This window comes from Phoenix dactylifera, chromosome 1 (genome assembly GCF_009389715.1).
Source record: "Phoenix dactylifera cultivar Barhee BC4 chromosome 1, palm_55x_up_171113_PBpolish2nd_filt_p, whole genome shotgun sequence".
Lineage (NCBI taxonomy): Eukaryota > Viridiplantae > Streptophyta > Magnoliopsida > Arecales > Arecaceae > Phoenix > Phoenix dactylifera.
In genome coordinates, this window is record NC_052392.1 from 5,685,636 (window position 1) to 5,703,140 (window position 17,505).

Here is a 17,505-nt window from a genome sequence, read left to right on the forward strand (position 1 = left end):
GTATTATTATTATAGTAATAAAATTTTTTAAATTTAAAATAACTTTCCGACGTTGATGAAGAAAAGAAGCTGTGAGTCTGTAATAATAATTATTTTATATCATAATAATATATTCCGTAATAGCCATCCCATTATATTTAAAGTAGCGATCCCATGTCACGATATGGACCGGCCGCTAACTTTCCCTATTCAAAAGAGGAAACGTAGCCAGCCGCCTACCACCAAATGACTTCAGCGTATGACATAACAAAACACGAAAGGGAAGACGAGTCTGTCCGCCTCCGTTTCGTGGGAAAGCCCTGCACTTGACTCCTCTTGATCTTCTCCAGCACCTCGGATTAGGAGAGGAATGGAGAAGGCCGCCTCCATGCTTGCCTCCTTTTTGGGGGGCGTTGGCTCGCCGGAGCCGCCCACCGCCACCGTTTCCTCCATCTTCATCTACCCGATCAAGTCTTGCCGGGGAATCTCTGTCCCTCAAGCCCCCATCACCTCCACTGGTAGTCCTACTGATAAAAATCACACCTTCAAGCAGTTCTTAGCTTCCCAAGTGACTTATTTCAGTATAATTTCTCAGTTCTTATGAAGCAACCAAATTCTTGCTCCTAAGAATGGCCACATGATCATTTTACTTGGATTCATCCACTCATTTTATTTGCTTCCAATTTCATAGGATTTCGATGGGATCGGCAGTGGGTGGTTGTAAATTCCAGCGGGAGGGCATATACTCAAAGAGTTGAACCAAAGCTTGCATTGGTTGAGGTAGAGATGCCAGCTGATTCCTTTAATGAAGATTGGGAACCAACAGAGAACTCATATTTGGGTATGAATACTATCTATTATTTTGTTGTTTATCCTATCAAAGTTGCACGTTTTGAACTACTATTTGTCAATTACTGGTGATATATTCCATTGCAATGAATTATTTTTTAGGGTTCTATATGTCAGTAAGTCTTTTACTTGAAATGCTAATTACGCATTGTAATTCATGTGGTACTTTTTTTTTTAATTACCAAAGGATATGCGGATACATATGTTATAATTCATGGGATAAAATTCATAGGTTAGGTTTAGGTATATGCAAGGCTTCTCCTTTTAGTTTAATATCAATCCTGAATTGAGCCAAACAACCTACCATCAGTTGCCTTGTGCAGTTAACCTAACAATTTATCTTTTTACAATTAAAATTATGAGGCATAAGACTTCCTGAAGCTTACCTGTTATGATTCTCTCTCTCTCTCTCTCTCTCTCTCTCTCTCTCTCTCTCTCTCTTGATAAGAACCTGCTATGATTAGTTACTACTGCTAGGTCTATGAATCTACCATCAGGCTGAATATTGTTTGGTCATCCATGCTTGAGGCTTTCTGCTGTATTTGCCTTGGTCCATTAACTTATTGAATGTGAAACTTGTGACCGGTAACTTAGGGCCACCTTGATATTTGGATAACACTTGTAAGAACAACCATCCAGTAAATCCCATCAATTTGAGATCTGTATTATGAGTCCAAATCCAACGTTTGTTTCTAGTAGGCTTCTCTTCATCATTTTTCTCTGGAATTTGTACATAAATATCAAAAGAAATGTGTTTCTTTTTTGATTCTGAGTTCTTACTTCTTAATGCGTTTTAGGAATAGTTTTTTTTATTATCAACAGAGATTAGTATCAATTATTAAGGGGATCGTGTAAGTTAAAAAATGCATGGTTGTCTAAATATATGAATATATTGTTTTGGTCAAAGCAAGAGGATACTAAATGGGGATATAAAAATTTTAAACTATCAGGGCATTGCAATGAATGCACACTTAATCTAACTAATGACTGTTAGCATTGGGTATAAGATGAGTCTGAGGCAGATGCTTATGTGCTAGTGGTTGTATGGATGATTACAATGTGATATCTTGTGCATCCTTATTTTAATAATGACACAGGTAGTTATAAATTCCGGTCCTTAATATCATGTGCATCTTTTTGCTTTTGTCTGAAGAGAGAGAAATATGAAATTCAGAATTCAAAATGGCATAGACAGTTTTCTAAGTTTTAAGTAGACTAGCTATTCTACATGTCTTAATGAAGGTGAAAGACCTCAGCTATTATTCTATTGAATTTTAATTTCTTTTATGGATATTAGTGCACGAGTTGTCCCTTGTCTTTGGTGATTTGTGTTGTTCTTCTGTTAAATTTAAGCAGAGATGAGTCGTTTAGTCATTTACAGTCCACTAGCCTAAACCATCCTCTGATAAATCCATGAGGTATTGCATGAGTTTTATATGATTTACCAGCAGATTTTACTTCCTCTTCTTTCCTTGTTCTCTCTTTTTTCTGATTTTCTTCTCTTCTTGATGTGGGAAAATTGAGTAAAAATCAAGATATCATGCTTTTCTTAGGATAGGCATAATATGTTCTTACGCTATAGGTGCTTTGAGAAGCATGAAGTACATAATTTCTGCCAACAAGGCCACTATATATAAAATAAATTGCTTAAATTGTATTCTTGATTAGCTGGAACTGCAAAAGGAGAAAAGATTATTGCCATAGATAGATATTGTCATTTAAGTGTACTTCTTGAACAACGTCTACATTATTAAACTTTATTATGCTGCTGCATTGTGCCTCACGAAGAAAGTCCACATATATCTGACTGCATCCTGTTGAATCTAAAGACAAAAAGATGACTCCTTTAATAGATTATGATTATGTTTGTAAAATTTGATGTGCAAGTTTAATGGTTTATATGCTTCTGTCTATTGACATTGATTTACATATCTTGGTGTTACTTTATGGCACTCTAGATTGCTGTTTCTTAGCCATTTTTTTGGGAAGAAATGTGGTATCCTCAGTCAGATCCTTAATGCAATTAATATTCATATTTTTAAATATAAATTTTCAGAATAATTAATACATTGTTAAATTTTGTTATTGACTTTGATCAGTTATGTAAATCAGTCAATTTCTTCAATATTTTTAAGTCAAATATTGGCTGCAGCCCTGATCAGCTTCTGATGAAGTGCTTCAATATTTTGACTGACATTATTTGAGATATTGGGGAAATTGATATGCACTTCTTTTTCCTGTCCAGGACTATAAGTGGAAACTATTACAGTCTATTACAGACTGTTGTTTCACTTTAAAGCTTATATTTTATTTTGCTGCAGTCATAAGGGCCCCAGGGATGGATACATTGAAGGTTCCTCTGAACAGGAAATGTGCTGTAATTCATGGCATCTCTGTATGGGAGTGGTCTGGTTCTGCATTTGATGAAGGATCTGAAGCATCTGAATGGTTTTCAAATTATCTTGGGAAGCCAAGCCGTCTAGTGCGCTTTAATGCTAGTAGGTTTCTTTACATATCCTATTTAAATATGTTTTGAAATAAATTTACCTTCTCAAATGCTCTTTGTATTACCTTGAACAACGAAGGATGAATTTCTTCATTCTCATGTGTAGCGTGTTATGATTACTAATGGTTTATTCACCAGCCCAATGAGCATTATCAAGGTCTGTAGCTCCACTGCTGAGGCAAAACGAAAGAGTAGTATGTGTATATCCCCTCCAGGTATCTAAGAATGAATGGGACAAATGTGCAGCGAACATGATAGGTTTTAACCCACTGGCTCATCATGTGCATTTTATGTCTGTATGCATTTTAGAGTCTTACATATGTATTCTGTTCCCATTGTACATATGAGAGGGACATGCTCCATTGTAATTGTTTATAGTGTTTCGATCTGTTAGTGGATTATTTTTGCAATGTCTAAGTGCATCCAACCCAGCTTCTTAAGTTTCAACTATGTTTCTTTTGTTCGGAAGAGCACAATGAGTCATATCGTGATGCTTTAGTTTCTTTTGTTAGCTAGCCAAAAGCAAACAATTTTGTGGAAGTGCACTAGAGAGGATTATTTTTGCATTATCTAAGTGCATCCAACCCAGCTTCTTAAGTTTCAACTGTGTTTCTTTTGTTTGGAAGAACAAAATGAGTCATATCGTGATGCTTTAGTCTCTTTCGTTAGCCAAAAGCAAACAATTTTGTGGAAGTGCACAAGAGAGTTAGTGGGGACACACACTTTCTTGGGACATGGTGGATTCAAATTACTCATAGGAGGCTGTGGGGATTCTGAATACCACTGTGCATAATATGATATAGAAAACATGGATCGGTATAGAACCAGTGTAACATGGTCCATGTTATCATATTCAACATATTTAACATCTTTGGAGTTTGTCATCTAGTCAGTCAGTCGTTCAGCACTTGGACATGTTTGCCCTCATCAACATGGAAAACTGAGATAATTTTATGATATGTCAAATTTATACAGTGTATAAAAATAAATGACTGTAATTTAGACTAAACTATTCTCATAGCTGTATATGCAGAAAGCTATTAAAAAACATTTTTATGTAGAAGTGTAAGTAATGTCAGTAGGCACAAAATAAATGACTGTAATTTAGACTAAACTATTCTCATAGCGGTATATGCAGAAAGGTATTAAAAAACATTTTTATGTAGAAGTGTAAGTAATGTTAGTAGGCACATATTCATCTTTCAATTTTATTCCTGCACGTTAAACTTAAGACTGGTTACAAAAAATGATATACACACAATATGATCATGACAATAAAAATAAATATTTCATGGTTTAATAGTTTCAAAATGTCAGCCTGGAATCATATGATTTTCATGTTAGCTTCATTTTATTCATGTTTCTTCAGGTCCCCAAGATAGTAGGACATTATACCTTTTCTTCTCATGTTTGATGTATCATCTATCTGTCCACTAATCACGTAACTTCTTATATTGTGTTAATATTGCAGCTTCAGAAATTAGAGCAGTAGATCCTAAATATGCTCAGGGACACCAAATCATGTTTTCTGATCTATATCCATTCTTGTTGATATCCCAGGTTAGTTGAATCATTTTGGAAGTACAAGAACTAATACCTGATAACTGTATCTATAAGATTTCTTCTAACTTTTTATGTGCAGGGTTCTCTGAATACACTAAATGAACTTCTTAAAGAACCACTATCAATTAATCGATTCAGACCAAAGTAAGCCAGCATATTCATTGTTAATATTTCTGAAGTTAGCATCATTTTGAAGGACTCATGATCGCAATCTTCAGTATCATTTATACTGATAGCATACATTATGCATTCTTTATGATGCAAAAATTATTTTGTGGTAATTTCTGAGATGCTCATGTTGTTTTCAGTATTCTTGTTGATGGATGTAATCCATTTTCAGAGGATTTGTGGAAAGTAATAAAGTTAAACAAGTTAACATTTCAAGGTGTTAAGCTATGCTCGCGTTGTAAGGTAACACTTATCTTCTTGTACTTTATTTGCACAAGTGCATTCAAATGTTTTAATCTTGGTCAGCGTGGTCTCTATGTGTATGATTATCATTTTGTTTAGTTTGAGGATGATATTCTATGGAATGTCTGTTGATTTATCTTAACAGGAATGTGTTACAGTTTTGGCAATTTGACCAAGAAGTTCATTTGTTATAATGCAATTAAACACCGGATCTGAGGGTTGCTATGTGATAAAGCAGATGCAGCCAAGCATTCCACATAGTGACACCATTCACTGTGGTGGTGCATGAATAATGCTCTGGACACCTATTGTGACAGGACTCTATCCACAAGAAGGACACAACAGGTCGTAAATATTTAAGACCTGAAGAGACACCACCAAAAGACATTCTAGAAATTAGGTTAACTTGGCTAGTAATATATTGAATGAGGCCCTGCAAATGACAAGCAAGTGATGAAAGCAATTATCAATACAATATGAAATTGAGATGACAAGAAGTTAGAGTGAAGTATAGTTTGAGCCACAATTTTAAGTCGTGGTGGAGAGTGATGACAAGTAGATGAAAAATAATAATGCCAATATGTAAGCTACCTGCAATTTCGTTGAGATGTTTAAATATTAAATATATAGCAGTTCTATTTCTTTCATGCATTTTCCGTTACATTGTTTCAAGATCCTAACAATTTCTCAATTCACTTATTTTGGTAGATCAAGTTGGTAGAGTCGAATGCCTCAACTTTAGCAAACTAGACACAGTTTGCATTCCTAGTGTTCCTATGACAAACACATATCACCTGGAATCCTGGAAAGTTTACTATCATGATCTGATGATGATTGTGTTTAGCATCTTTGGGTAACTATGATGATTTCTTGAAACCAACAGTTCAACAATATACTACATATGTGGAGGCCTGACTCCCATCGATCTAAAATCGACTACCAGTCAGGTAAGAAAAGATTGGCAAATGAAATCTCCAGGAGAATTTAGTGGTTGCTTCTCACACATCTTGGTTGATGGAGAAAAGCCAATTTTCTTTGGAAGTAAGGTTGATGAAGAAACTGTGATATCATGATAGAAGACGAGCAGAACTGAATGGAGCTAAAGTCTCGCTAAGAGCTGATTCTGCTTGTTAACCTGAAACATTTATCTCACCATCTACACATCTACTACTTTAATGTATCAATATTCTTACTGAATCAGATATTTTTCCGAAAGCATGGAATCGTGTCTGGCATAATTTATCTTGTAAATTTTCTGATTTGTATGCATGACATCACAAATAGATGTTGGAATTACCGAACCTGCAGTAGTTTTACAATGCTTGCCTTTTGTTTTGAATGTTTGCATTGCACATATTGTTTAATCTAATGGATTTTCCTAAAAGAATAAATAAGTTATTTTTGGTAATGATGAAAATCTGCTTTCCCAGTCCATTGTAATCAGATTTCATTTCCCCAGGATCAATTATATCTAAATTCCAGCACCAATATTTGGAAAACATTATTATGACAGTCTAAGCAGACTGTTGCCCATCTGCTCTTTTCTCCTTTCAAAATTGCATTGTCTAAGCGAGATGAATTGGCCGAGTGATGGATCAATTATAAAGTTAAACAATTGTATAATTTCAATATTTTAATCTTATCTGTTAGATTTTGATTTGGGGGGGGGGGGGGGGGGGGGGGGGTGTAAATGTAGATCATATTCGAATAACTTCCCTTGTTATCCTTTAGATTTATTGTGTTCCTTGCATAAATTAGGTGATATTCGAATAACTTCTCATGTGATTCAGGTACCAACTATCAATCAAGAAAATGGAATTGCTGGTGTTGAGCCAACTGAAATTCTCATGAAGTTCCGGTCAGACCATGCTTTGCACCTGAAAGGGAAACCACAGGGGAAGGTAAAAGTCTACTTCAATTCAATTGGCTCATGCTTCCCATCAATCAGACATGATATTTGATCTTAACCCATCCAACAATTGGTGAACATCTCGCAACTTGTACCAATAAAATCCAACCACCAATGATTAACAGCCATTTATTTGATGAAAATTTTTGTTTATGGTTATCTAAGCTAACGCTGATTGGATATTTCTTGTAGTTTCTAGATGCACTTATTTTAAGTGTTGATTTTGCAGGTGTACTTCGGGCAAAATTTAATCTGCACAGAATCCCTTTCTGCACAAGGCAAAGGCAAGATTGTTAAGGTTGGAGATCCAGTTTATGTTCTTGAAAAGGTCTCTTCTGCTGCTGATGCAGCAGTTTGAATATCAAAACACTTAATCAAGGTAACTGTGTCAATGGATACCTATCTTGCAGCAAATAGCGCGTATATGCAAAGAGAATGTTTCATTTTTCAGCCCAGGTTTAAGACAAATGCGACAAAAAAAAGAACTATATCTGAATGTTTGTTCACCTCAAAAAAATACTGCTGCAGCTATTCTCTGAATGTGATAAGCTTATTCTGGTTTTCCACTCTTAGGCCGGTCTTTGATTCGATGCATTTGTTGGTTTGTGATTATAATCATCTCACATGTGGCTAGACTGTGCATTAATTGAATGCCAAATTCCATAAAGCACATGTTCTAGAAAATCATATTTGTCAAATTTATTGGAGTCCTTAAGAATTTCTAGCTGCTTATTAGAAAAACGAAAAGTCTTGATATGTCTCCTAGATACATGGTGAGAGCTCTTAAGATCCTATTATGCTGTATCTCTATTGAACAAAGTATATCTAAGTTATTTGGTCGTTGAGCAACATGACAAGCTTGAGCTTAACCAGTCTCATCTTAAACATTGTTATTATGCACAAAGTAAGCATGAATATACTGAATATCGAGCCTCATGTTAAGAAATGATATTTTTGTTCTGCAACCATGGTTAACCTTTACCAAGATGATTTCAACCAATGAAAACTAACAGAAGGACCCATCTGTGCAAATGAAGAACTTTATAAGAATTTTTGATATAAATATGAAACAATAGGGGCTAATATGCAAATAAAAAAGATCTTAGGTATTAAGCTTGGAAAAACTATTTAGTTTATGAACCTGTTTGGCCCGACATGGTCCGGCCTGGCTGTTTTTGAGAGAGAACAGATGGGTGAGGGCTTCTGACGAGAGATTTGGGAACCTTACTAACTATTATTTTCTTGTTGCCCAAATCTAACCTTCACTGAGGTCTTCTATTTATATGTTATCCTTTTTCCCCTTTTTTGGTGAGCATGTACTAGAGACATAATAGATAATTAGATACTGTACATGAATTAGGTAAATTTCGATTTAATAAACTCATACCATACATGAATTAGGCAAACCATGGACGACCATGATTGCCAAACTTGACTCTCAACTTCACATCTATTTTGCATTATTTTGGTTGATGGCTGAGCAAATCGAAGTGATTAGGTCCTTTATGGAGAACACATCCAAACTGTAATCACCACCACGAGTGACATATATGCAAATTCTCCATGCATCCTTCCTAGATCTTACACCTTTGAAAGATCCAATCCTAACAAAGAACTTTGCCATGAAATTCCACCAAGTAGCCCCTCTCAACTTGGCCTTGGAGGTTCCAAGAATCAGCCAGGTGTTTTACGTCAACTCTCGACATAGAAAGACCGAGGGAAAGAACATTGATGGTGAAAACATAGGCTAAGAACACAAATTATATATGATTCTTATAAAGCTAACTCAGAGAACTAATTATCATGTTGCCGGTTGTTTAGCTTAATATACATGATCTCAGGGGTCTACCACCATCCAAGCCTTGTCTCCTGTTATCTAATTTGCCCTGCATTTTGTGTAATATTCTTTGATTGCTCAGGTTGAGCCACTGCCGGTGTACCTTCATGCGACGCCACTTCATCTGTGCTCAGGAGGTAGACTATCATCTGGGCTATCTCCAGAGCAAGGTTCCATAATATACTTAATCTCATGATACTGCTGCTGCCATTGCGGAATGTGACTATAAACCTTTGTCATAGGAAATGCGTAAACTTATACTGCAGAGTCATGGTAGATATAATGACAAGTCCGAGTCATGGACTACCAAAAACAAGAGTCTCTCCTTCGTATTAAAAATTAGTATCCTAGTGATCTGAGGACAAGTAAACTCACTGTTATATGGACCTGCAAATAACGAGTACTTTGTGTTGCATCCAAAGTGTCTGTGCCCTCTAAACTCTTCCACATTCTCTGCAAAACCGCATTACAGCTTGCTTCTTTATTTTGGTAAGCCGTGTCCATGAACTCCTTTTCCATCTTTTCTTCCTTCCTTTTCTTTCAGCAACCTGCTTCCATCGTTTCACCTAGGTTTTCAATTCCTGTAAACCTCATCATTGATCGTTATAGTTTCAGGTTTTCTTGGAGCCCGGTGACTCTCAATCTATGCTCAAAGTGCAGCAGTAAAATGAGAATTAAAATATACATAGCAAAATATTTGCCCTAACTTCAAAGCCTGAGAAGACCTGGTGGCCGAAAAACTTAATACAGATTCAGTTATATATATATATATATATATATATATATATATATTGTCGATGGGAAAGAATCAAGTTGGAGCCACCTACGTGGCTAACCATTCCGATAGCACCCTGTGGATGGAAGATGGGGGATGGGGAGCTGTCTCGGAAGCTCCGTGATATTCTGTTTTTCGATTTTATTGAATGCGTCCGTACACGTGTTGTATGAACCACCCGGTTTAGCTAAAAAAAAAAAAAGAATCAAGAATCAAGTTGGGCCAAGTTTAATGTATTGCCACGGACAGCAAGTATAGAATATTATCAGCACTTAAAGCAACATGGCTCTGGATGCATAAAATATCAGTCTTTTTCTATCTTTCTCATTGAGGGAGTATCAACTAGTGAATTCAGACGACACTTTCACAGACTTGTGAAGCTGCCACACTAGCTTACAGTTTCGATTCGTTGTGTTATAGGATGGTATCTGGTGAAACATCACTTAGTAAGTCTCCGAGCAATGAAAGGTCCCAACAAAAATTGACTTGCTATTTTCTTTCAAGGGAGACAAACCACTGCTCAGTGCTCATTTCAAGAAAAAATTTATGTAGATTTCTATATATCAACATCGATTTGCAGATTGCTTGTCAAATTTGACACTGAGGGGTCTTTGGAGTATAGGTCTTGGTTTCTTGGTTACATCCAGCAAAGCGTTATGGAAAAAGAACTTAGTACTTGCTATAAATAATAACATAACAAATGCCAAGATACTGGCACATCTTGAAACTTACAAAACCTACCATGCAGTAAGTATTTTTTTTTGTTATTATTATTATTTTGCTTACAAATATTTTTCAACTTTTGATGGATTTGCCTGAACTTAGTTCATAATTAAGCTTGACTAGTATGTAATTGATCCAACTCTAAACTCTGTTCATCGGTCTAAGTTAGTTCCATACCATGATTGAACTCAATCTCACCTAATCAGATTGAACTCGACAAGGCTCAAATAAATTGTATAGTAAACAATATACAGTATACATTTCAATATAAAAACTTTAATCGACGGTCTAATGACTTATTTATGCTTTTTGATATGATAATATATTTCATACTAGAGTGCTGCTTCTCAACACTGCTCATTCATTTCCTGGCTTATCCGGACTGGTGTTGAGGGGGGAAGGAAGAGATACGGCGAAACATTTTTCTTCATATTATATTTAATAATTTTTGAATTTATATTTTGTTATTAGATGTTATTTATTTTCAAATTTAATTATTCAAATACGTTAATATTTAATTCAAATTTGAAATCTTAAAACCAAGTTTGGGTCAAGCAATATTCGAGTTTGGTATAAACTATACTAGGTTTTAGTTGATATACTCAAACCAAAAATTAGACCTATGTTCTACTCATTCAAAATTACATTCATATTAAGTTCGACCAGATAATGAATAAGTCAAAATTGATCTCAAGATTCGAACTCTAAATTTTTCGACCAAATTGTATGCATGAATGTATGTTTGCAATTAATCAAATTGCCAAAGTTTCATTATCCATGAACCATGGACCAAATGTTGAGAGACACATAAATCCTTATCATTACTTACATTCTAATTTAGCTAGTCCATATATTCTCTTTTTTTTTATAAAAAAAAAAGAAAGGAAGGGAGACCCATATCCGCTTCAAGTATCCAATGAATGAATACTTAGAAATGAACCATCCAAACTCAAGTCCGGAACCTTTAATTTGCTGAGAAAATGGACACAACCACCAAGGCAACCAAATTTCATACAGACCATGCATGCCCAAACAAGGCCATAAGTACATTGAGCCAGAATATGTTGAATGGATGAGTTTTATGACACTAGGATTCTGATTTTTAGATCAAAGACTAAGATGAATTGGATTCTGCTTTCTTAATTTTTCTTTTTAATGGAGAAACGTGGTTTAAGCTCAAGCCAAACTAGAGCTTTTTAAAACTCTAGGCAAATGCTTTCTAGTATTTGTAGGTCATCGAAGTAAATGAGAGCCAACTGATAAAATGATTCACTAATTCCTATTTATTCATGAATTATTGAGAGGGGCTGAACCCCCACGCCCATTGCTCGAGTTTGGCAAGGGGATGATACCATTTGACCAAAAATATCATGAAATGAAGATGATGGTTGCTGAGGTGGTGGTTGGGTTCTTGCAATTGTCTATTGCAGATCCATTCCTTGCATTTCTTTTATAAATATAAACAAGCAAATATACTAACAGTTTTAGAATGCTTTCTTTCTTCTTTTTCGACTCAACACTGAATCCTTTCCGAATATTTCTACTAGCATTCACCCACTGTGGGTGAACCTGAAGCTAGATATCATGTCTGGTAATGCTTTAATCCAAGAGTTGTCTGCACCTGGAATCTCCTCTTGTTATGTCGACCAATCAGTACCTGAATGTTGTTCAGATATTTCAACAATGTCTCTCATTTAAAGAATGGATAACCTCCATTATTGCTGCCAATGTTTAGATTAGTCAATTTGAAGAGAGCTCTAAAAGTAGCCATGGGTTCACCAGCTACTGGTCCAGCCATAGAATATTTGAAACTTGATGTTCCCACAATCACTACTACTCTTTCTTACAGAAGTCCTACCTTCTATTACTAACTTGATTCTTTTATTCAAGAGAACTATACCACACCATTAGCTGCAGGTGTGCTATTGTCAAGGACCATGCATTTAAAATTTTCAAGAGAGACCATGCATTGAAATTAAGAGCCATTCAACATACCTGGCCAATCAAACCAGCTGCAATTCAGATAAGGTAGATAGAACTATCCATATTCCTGCTTCAAATAAGCGACATCCCAGCAAATTCTTGACCCAATGCACTATAAAGATGAACTCCATGCACCGTATCCCTACCTTCTTCTAGGTGATATAATTAAACTAAAGACAATAAGATTGACATGGTCTTCGAATATGATTCACCTCTTCGGAAATTCTTAGACTCGTATCTCATTACTGATGTCATCAGGTGGTTTTTTTCTCCTGTATGAAGACTCAGTAACCACCCGGATGAATTACATTTTGGTTGCACCATGTCCCCCCAAGTGGACCAATTCTACCAGTACTTATAGATTGCTAGGCTTGTTGGTCAGCTGCAAGCACTTCCTCCTTGGTAAGCCAATCCCGAACAGCCATAAGATCAGGGAGCACGAGAGCACCAGACTGTCTCCAACTCTTTGCATCTGGCGTCTTAAATCTATCCAGAAGCAACGCATGCATTCCCACGCTCCGGGCAGGGATGTAGTCCTTGCGCATGCTGTCCCCCGACGTGAAGTACTTCTTCTGGTGCTATATTTCCAGCCTTCTCCAGCGCAATCTCATATATCCTCGGGTCTGGTTTTTCCACACCCACGAGGCCTGAGAACACACCAAAGTCCCATTCTGATCCCTGGGTTACAAAAAGTTGAACCATTAACAATCCAGCAGATAAAGGATTACCGCGAGACTGTGTATGGAACTGATCATGGGTCACCTGATTCAGTCCTAAAGCAGGAAGGATGACGTCCTGATACCGGTATTCTGCATTGCTCACAAGTCCGACAATGAGGCCCTTTTGACGCACCCATCTCAGGAAGGGCTGTGAGTCAGGAAATACAGAGTAGGGCGCAGAAGAACCAAAGGCTGAATATATGCGTCTGAACACCTTTTCAAACGTCTCCTCATCATACTCATAGCCCGCCTGCATAAGATTACCAACCAACAAAGACAAGTAGCTAGATTTGATACATCTTTTTGCTGAAAAGCAGAAAAAATCCTCTGTAATTGACTAGTAAAGCTAGAGATCAATCGAATTTTGAGTCATTCATGGGCAGTCCGACAGTTACTCATGATCACCAACTGCAACCCTCTGGGCAGTCAGATTTCAATAAATGATTAAACCAAAGGTTAACTACTTAGCTAGATTTACCAAGACTCGATCAAACTATTAATCAAGTACTATTAATCAAATCTAGTCTCTTTCCATTTGCTTAAAGTGTGTTTGGGGGAAGGGGGGCTTTTCCCACTCCTTTCTCCCTACATATACACACTAGTTTCGACACTCTCAGAAGCATCCCAGCTAACTATTAAATCTTTAGACATGCAATATTCTTTAATTAGTGTGAGTATGACTACGTGCAAATATATATATATATATATATATATATATAATATATATATATATATATATATATATATAATATAGAAGAGAGAGAGAGAGGAGAGAGAGTGTGTGTTAGGCTGGAATGCCTCTGAGAGCATCTGACTCCAAATGCTACCTTGTGGAAATCAATGAAGGGCCTCTCAAAAATAAAAAAATCAGCACCTTAGATCATGATCTGAGATATATAAAATAGCTAGCAACCAAAAACTAAAGATTTTCTTTAGTTTTTTGCTAATGCATCAGATGAAAACAAAATTGACATTTATATCATGTTTTAGTTGGATCTAAGCTTCGAAACATTCAGATTAGCTGAAATTTTAATCAGTGGATGTTTCAAAATATTTAGATCAAATCAATGGTTTGGAATTGCACATTAAATAGCTTGAACTATATTTTTGCTCACTAGCTATATTGCAACCATTCATTTTTTTGCTGCTTAGATGGATAGGCAAGAGAGCTCCAAAATAGATATTTTTTAGTTTCAAGTATTTTATACATCTTATATCATGATGACGGTGTTGATTTTTATTTTTTTGAGAGGCCCTTCATTGATATCTACTAGGAAACATTTGGAGTCAAATGCTCTCAGAAGAATTGCAGCCCTAACCATCGCCATCTCTCTCTCTCTCTCTCTCTCTGTGTGTATAGCCTACTATATAAAGGGTATATCAAATATAACAGATGTTACATGAGCATTAAGAGTTCTGCTGGTGTTGATGTAATTATGGATTCTTCAAAGAACCCAGAACAGTTACATGTTTAATTCAATACACATTAATATTTTTAGTGTCCTCTTTACATGCATCATTGCATGAGTTGTTAAATGTATTAATTCATGAATGTTTGTCAAGGCATGCTGATAATCCAAAACAAAAGGACCACGACAAATAGGCATAAGATTTATGAAGACTTCATTCTCAGAACCCATGTGATTCTACTTACCCTGGATAAAAGATCCTTCACACATGATCTCCACCAATCAACATTGGTATTTTGCGGCATAGCCAAAACATGGGGTACTTTTTTGCCATGTCTGTGTATGCTGCCTTGAAGCCTTCATGCATGCGTTTGTAATCAGGACAGGGCAGCCCTACCGCTTTAGCTGCCATGCAGTAGTAGTCCCCAAGTTGGCCTTTGTAAGCTATTAGAGTACCAGTTACATCTACAGTAATACATCGTAGCTTTGGCAAGATTGACATTTTTGGCTGTAGAGTAAAACTGCAGCTTGTTTAAACTGACACCTCATTCTGTTATATATGAAACGCTGACAAGATATTCAACACATTAAACTGAATCAACAAGCTAAGCTATCCAACACTAAACTGATCAACAAGCTAAGCAGCTACTTCGATGGTCCAGTCTCCATTCATTTGCATGCACACAAACAACTCTGCATGTTACACATATTGCAACCGTTATTACAAGTTTACAAATCAATGAATAAATTTTGTAAACAAGAAACATGTTAGATGCAGATATGAAGCAACAGTTACTATACAGCTGCTTATTATAAGGCCAAAGAAATCATTTATCCATATTTTTCTAGAGTTTGTAACCATGATAAGCTACAGGAGTTATCATAAAAAAACATAAAGAGGGCAGAGCTTGAGCTCTGCCTAATATCATAATGGATTTGGACAACTAGTACCTCTTGCCAATAAAATATGGAAGAGAACAATGGCGTTACAACCTCAAAGTGGCTAGACTTATTTGGTTCTATCACATAAAAATTATGATATATCATTTATGTGATTTGAGCTTGAACGGATGCAAGAGGGTTGCGCAAGCAGTAGTATCATCACACATAGCATTCTCCATGGTAATTGTTCTCTAATCATACCACCAAGCCCTTAGTCTGACTAGCTAGAGGACTATAGATCCATCTTTGCCATTATGTTTTAAACTGAGGGGATTCATTCCTTTCTTAAAAGGCAAGTTTCATTCAACCTCCCCGCCCCCGCCCAACTCCTCCTTACCCATAACTTCTGTTCAGGTTCTCTTAGTCTTCCCTCCTCTGGATATGAACCTTTCACAGAACTCCTAATCCTTGTGCTTTGGAAGCATTCTCAAATTGTTGTTCTACATTACCATATATTTTCATCAATTTTACAGCACTATATCTAAACTACTCTAATGCGTGCTCTCTATCCCCATATCCGATGCTCTCTTCATCTTTAGAATAATGGTGGGAGGTGCTTTGAACCATTCCATTGAAAATAATGAAAGATTTATGTGGGAAAACACCTTTATAAGTTTGGACATGGAACCTCCTCCTAATGTACACCAGATGCAACCACTAGACCTATATCCCTTTTTGCCTCTATCTTCATTTTATTATTACCTCTAAGCAAAGTTCGCTATCTCAGTACCATACTCCATACCGGTATCATCTACTATAGTATCGGTATGGTATGAGATGGTGAGGCATACCGAGTGTCGGTATGGTACTGGTACCAGTATGCTCGGTACGGTATAGTACGACCGGCGGCAAACCTTGCCTCCAGGTCTCAACAGCACACAACAATTACAAAACAATCAGAATCACCTCTTGAATTTATCCACTCTCTTATTTGGTTAGGTACATCTTTGAGCATTTATCCACTTTTCCTGATAGCAGATCCAAGATAGAGAGAATGATGCCATAAGCTATCACCTTACTTATTTAAAAATAGAGAGAATGATGCCAATGAGCCATCACTTCACTTAAAATTTTTAATGGAGCCCCAGATTCATAATGTCCCACTATAATTAAATTTCCTATTACACAACTCTTGTTCTCATGCCAGGATGGACAAATATGGAAGGATTACACAAGTTGACAGGTGTTTGTTAAGAAAAAGTGGTTCCAATAAAGAAACAACTGACGTATTATTCATTTGCAAATTAAGGATCTGGGTTAAAATGACTTAATATGTCGACAAATGATTGATAAGTGCTTATCTCAAAAATATAAATCTGCACTTATGTAAGAAAAAACAATTTTAATAGCAATAATATCTCTAGATTTACGCAATCATAATCATTATCAAGCTTTATTTCAACTATTAAATTGGGCTGGACAAGGCCAACATCATGATTTAAAGCTATCTCTACAGTTTGTTGCTAACATGCTATTAGCCTCTCTTTCCAAGGTTCAGTATATGCATTAGATTAGTTCGGAGATCAAATAAAAAGAGAACAATTGGAAGGGAAAAAATGGACTTACCATAGCTTTGATCTTCTTGTATGTATTTTTTCTGTGTTCGATTAGGGAAGTCCTAAAGTTATTGCAATACAGTTTTGAAAAGTTTCTGTATCTTTCTATATGAGGTTCAATGCAGATTCACATTTTGTAGCTCGGGGAAGGTCTTGATGCCATGTGGGAGGCTAATTGCTTGGATGCTAGAGACCTTGCGAGAGTCAAATTAGGATAATATATGAAGGGAAATTTAGGTGGCTGAAAGACGAGTCCTAGAATTGTATATTGATCAAGAAAAGAAAAGAAAGATAACAAGAAAAAAAACTAAGTTCAGCTGTCTCTCTCTTGCACCTCTTCTTTT

The 17,505-nt window shown here is 36.2% G+C and overlaps 1 protein-coding gene and 1 pseudogene across 1 annotated transcript; one reads left to right on the forward strand and one right to left on the reverse strand.

The window, feature by feature from the left end:
- Positions 1 to 224: 224 nt before the first annotated feature.
- LOC103721447 (mitochondrial amidoxime reducing component 2-like) lies at positions 225 to 7,789 on the forward strand. Its single transcript, XM_008811659.4, has 8 exons — positions 225 to 497; positions 671 to 820; positions 3,150 to 3,326; positions 4,806 to 4,894; positions 4,977 to 5,041; positions 5,206 to 5,308; positions 7,099 to 7,209; positions 7,447 to 7,789. Exons 1-8 carry the CDS (start codon positions 350 to 352, stop codon positions 7,573 to 7,575), a joined length of 972 nt encoding a protein of 323 aa, XP_008809881.1. The 5' UTR covers positions 225 to 349; the 3' UTR covers positions 7,576 to 7,789.
- A 4,705-nt stretch (positions 7,790 to 12,494) lies between these two features.
- LOC120104240 lies at positions 12,495 to 15,165 on the reverse strand (annotated as a pseudogene).
- Positions 15,166 to 17,505: the final 2,340 nt, after the last annotated feature.

What these genes read in the sequence shown, in the direction of transcription:
- LOC103721447 (XM_008811659.4), top strand. Translation starts at nt 350, where the DNA reads ATGGAGAAGGCCGCCTCCATGCTTGCCTCCTTTTTGGGGGGCGTTGGC. An exon ending in TCTAGTGCGCTTTAATGCTA is followed by an intron (nt 3,327 to 4,805) that starts GTAGGTTTCTTT and finishes TTAATATTGCAG; the next exon opens with CTTCAGAAATTAGAGCAGTA. An exon ending in AAGGGAAACCACAGGGGAAG is followed by an intron (nt 7,210 to 7,446) that starts GTAAAAGTCTAC and finishes TTGATTTTGCAG; the next exon opens with GTGTACTTCGGGCAAAATTT.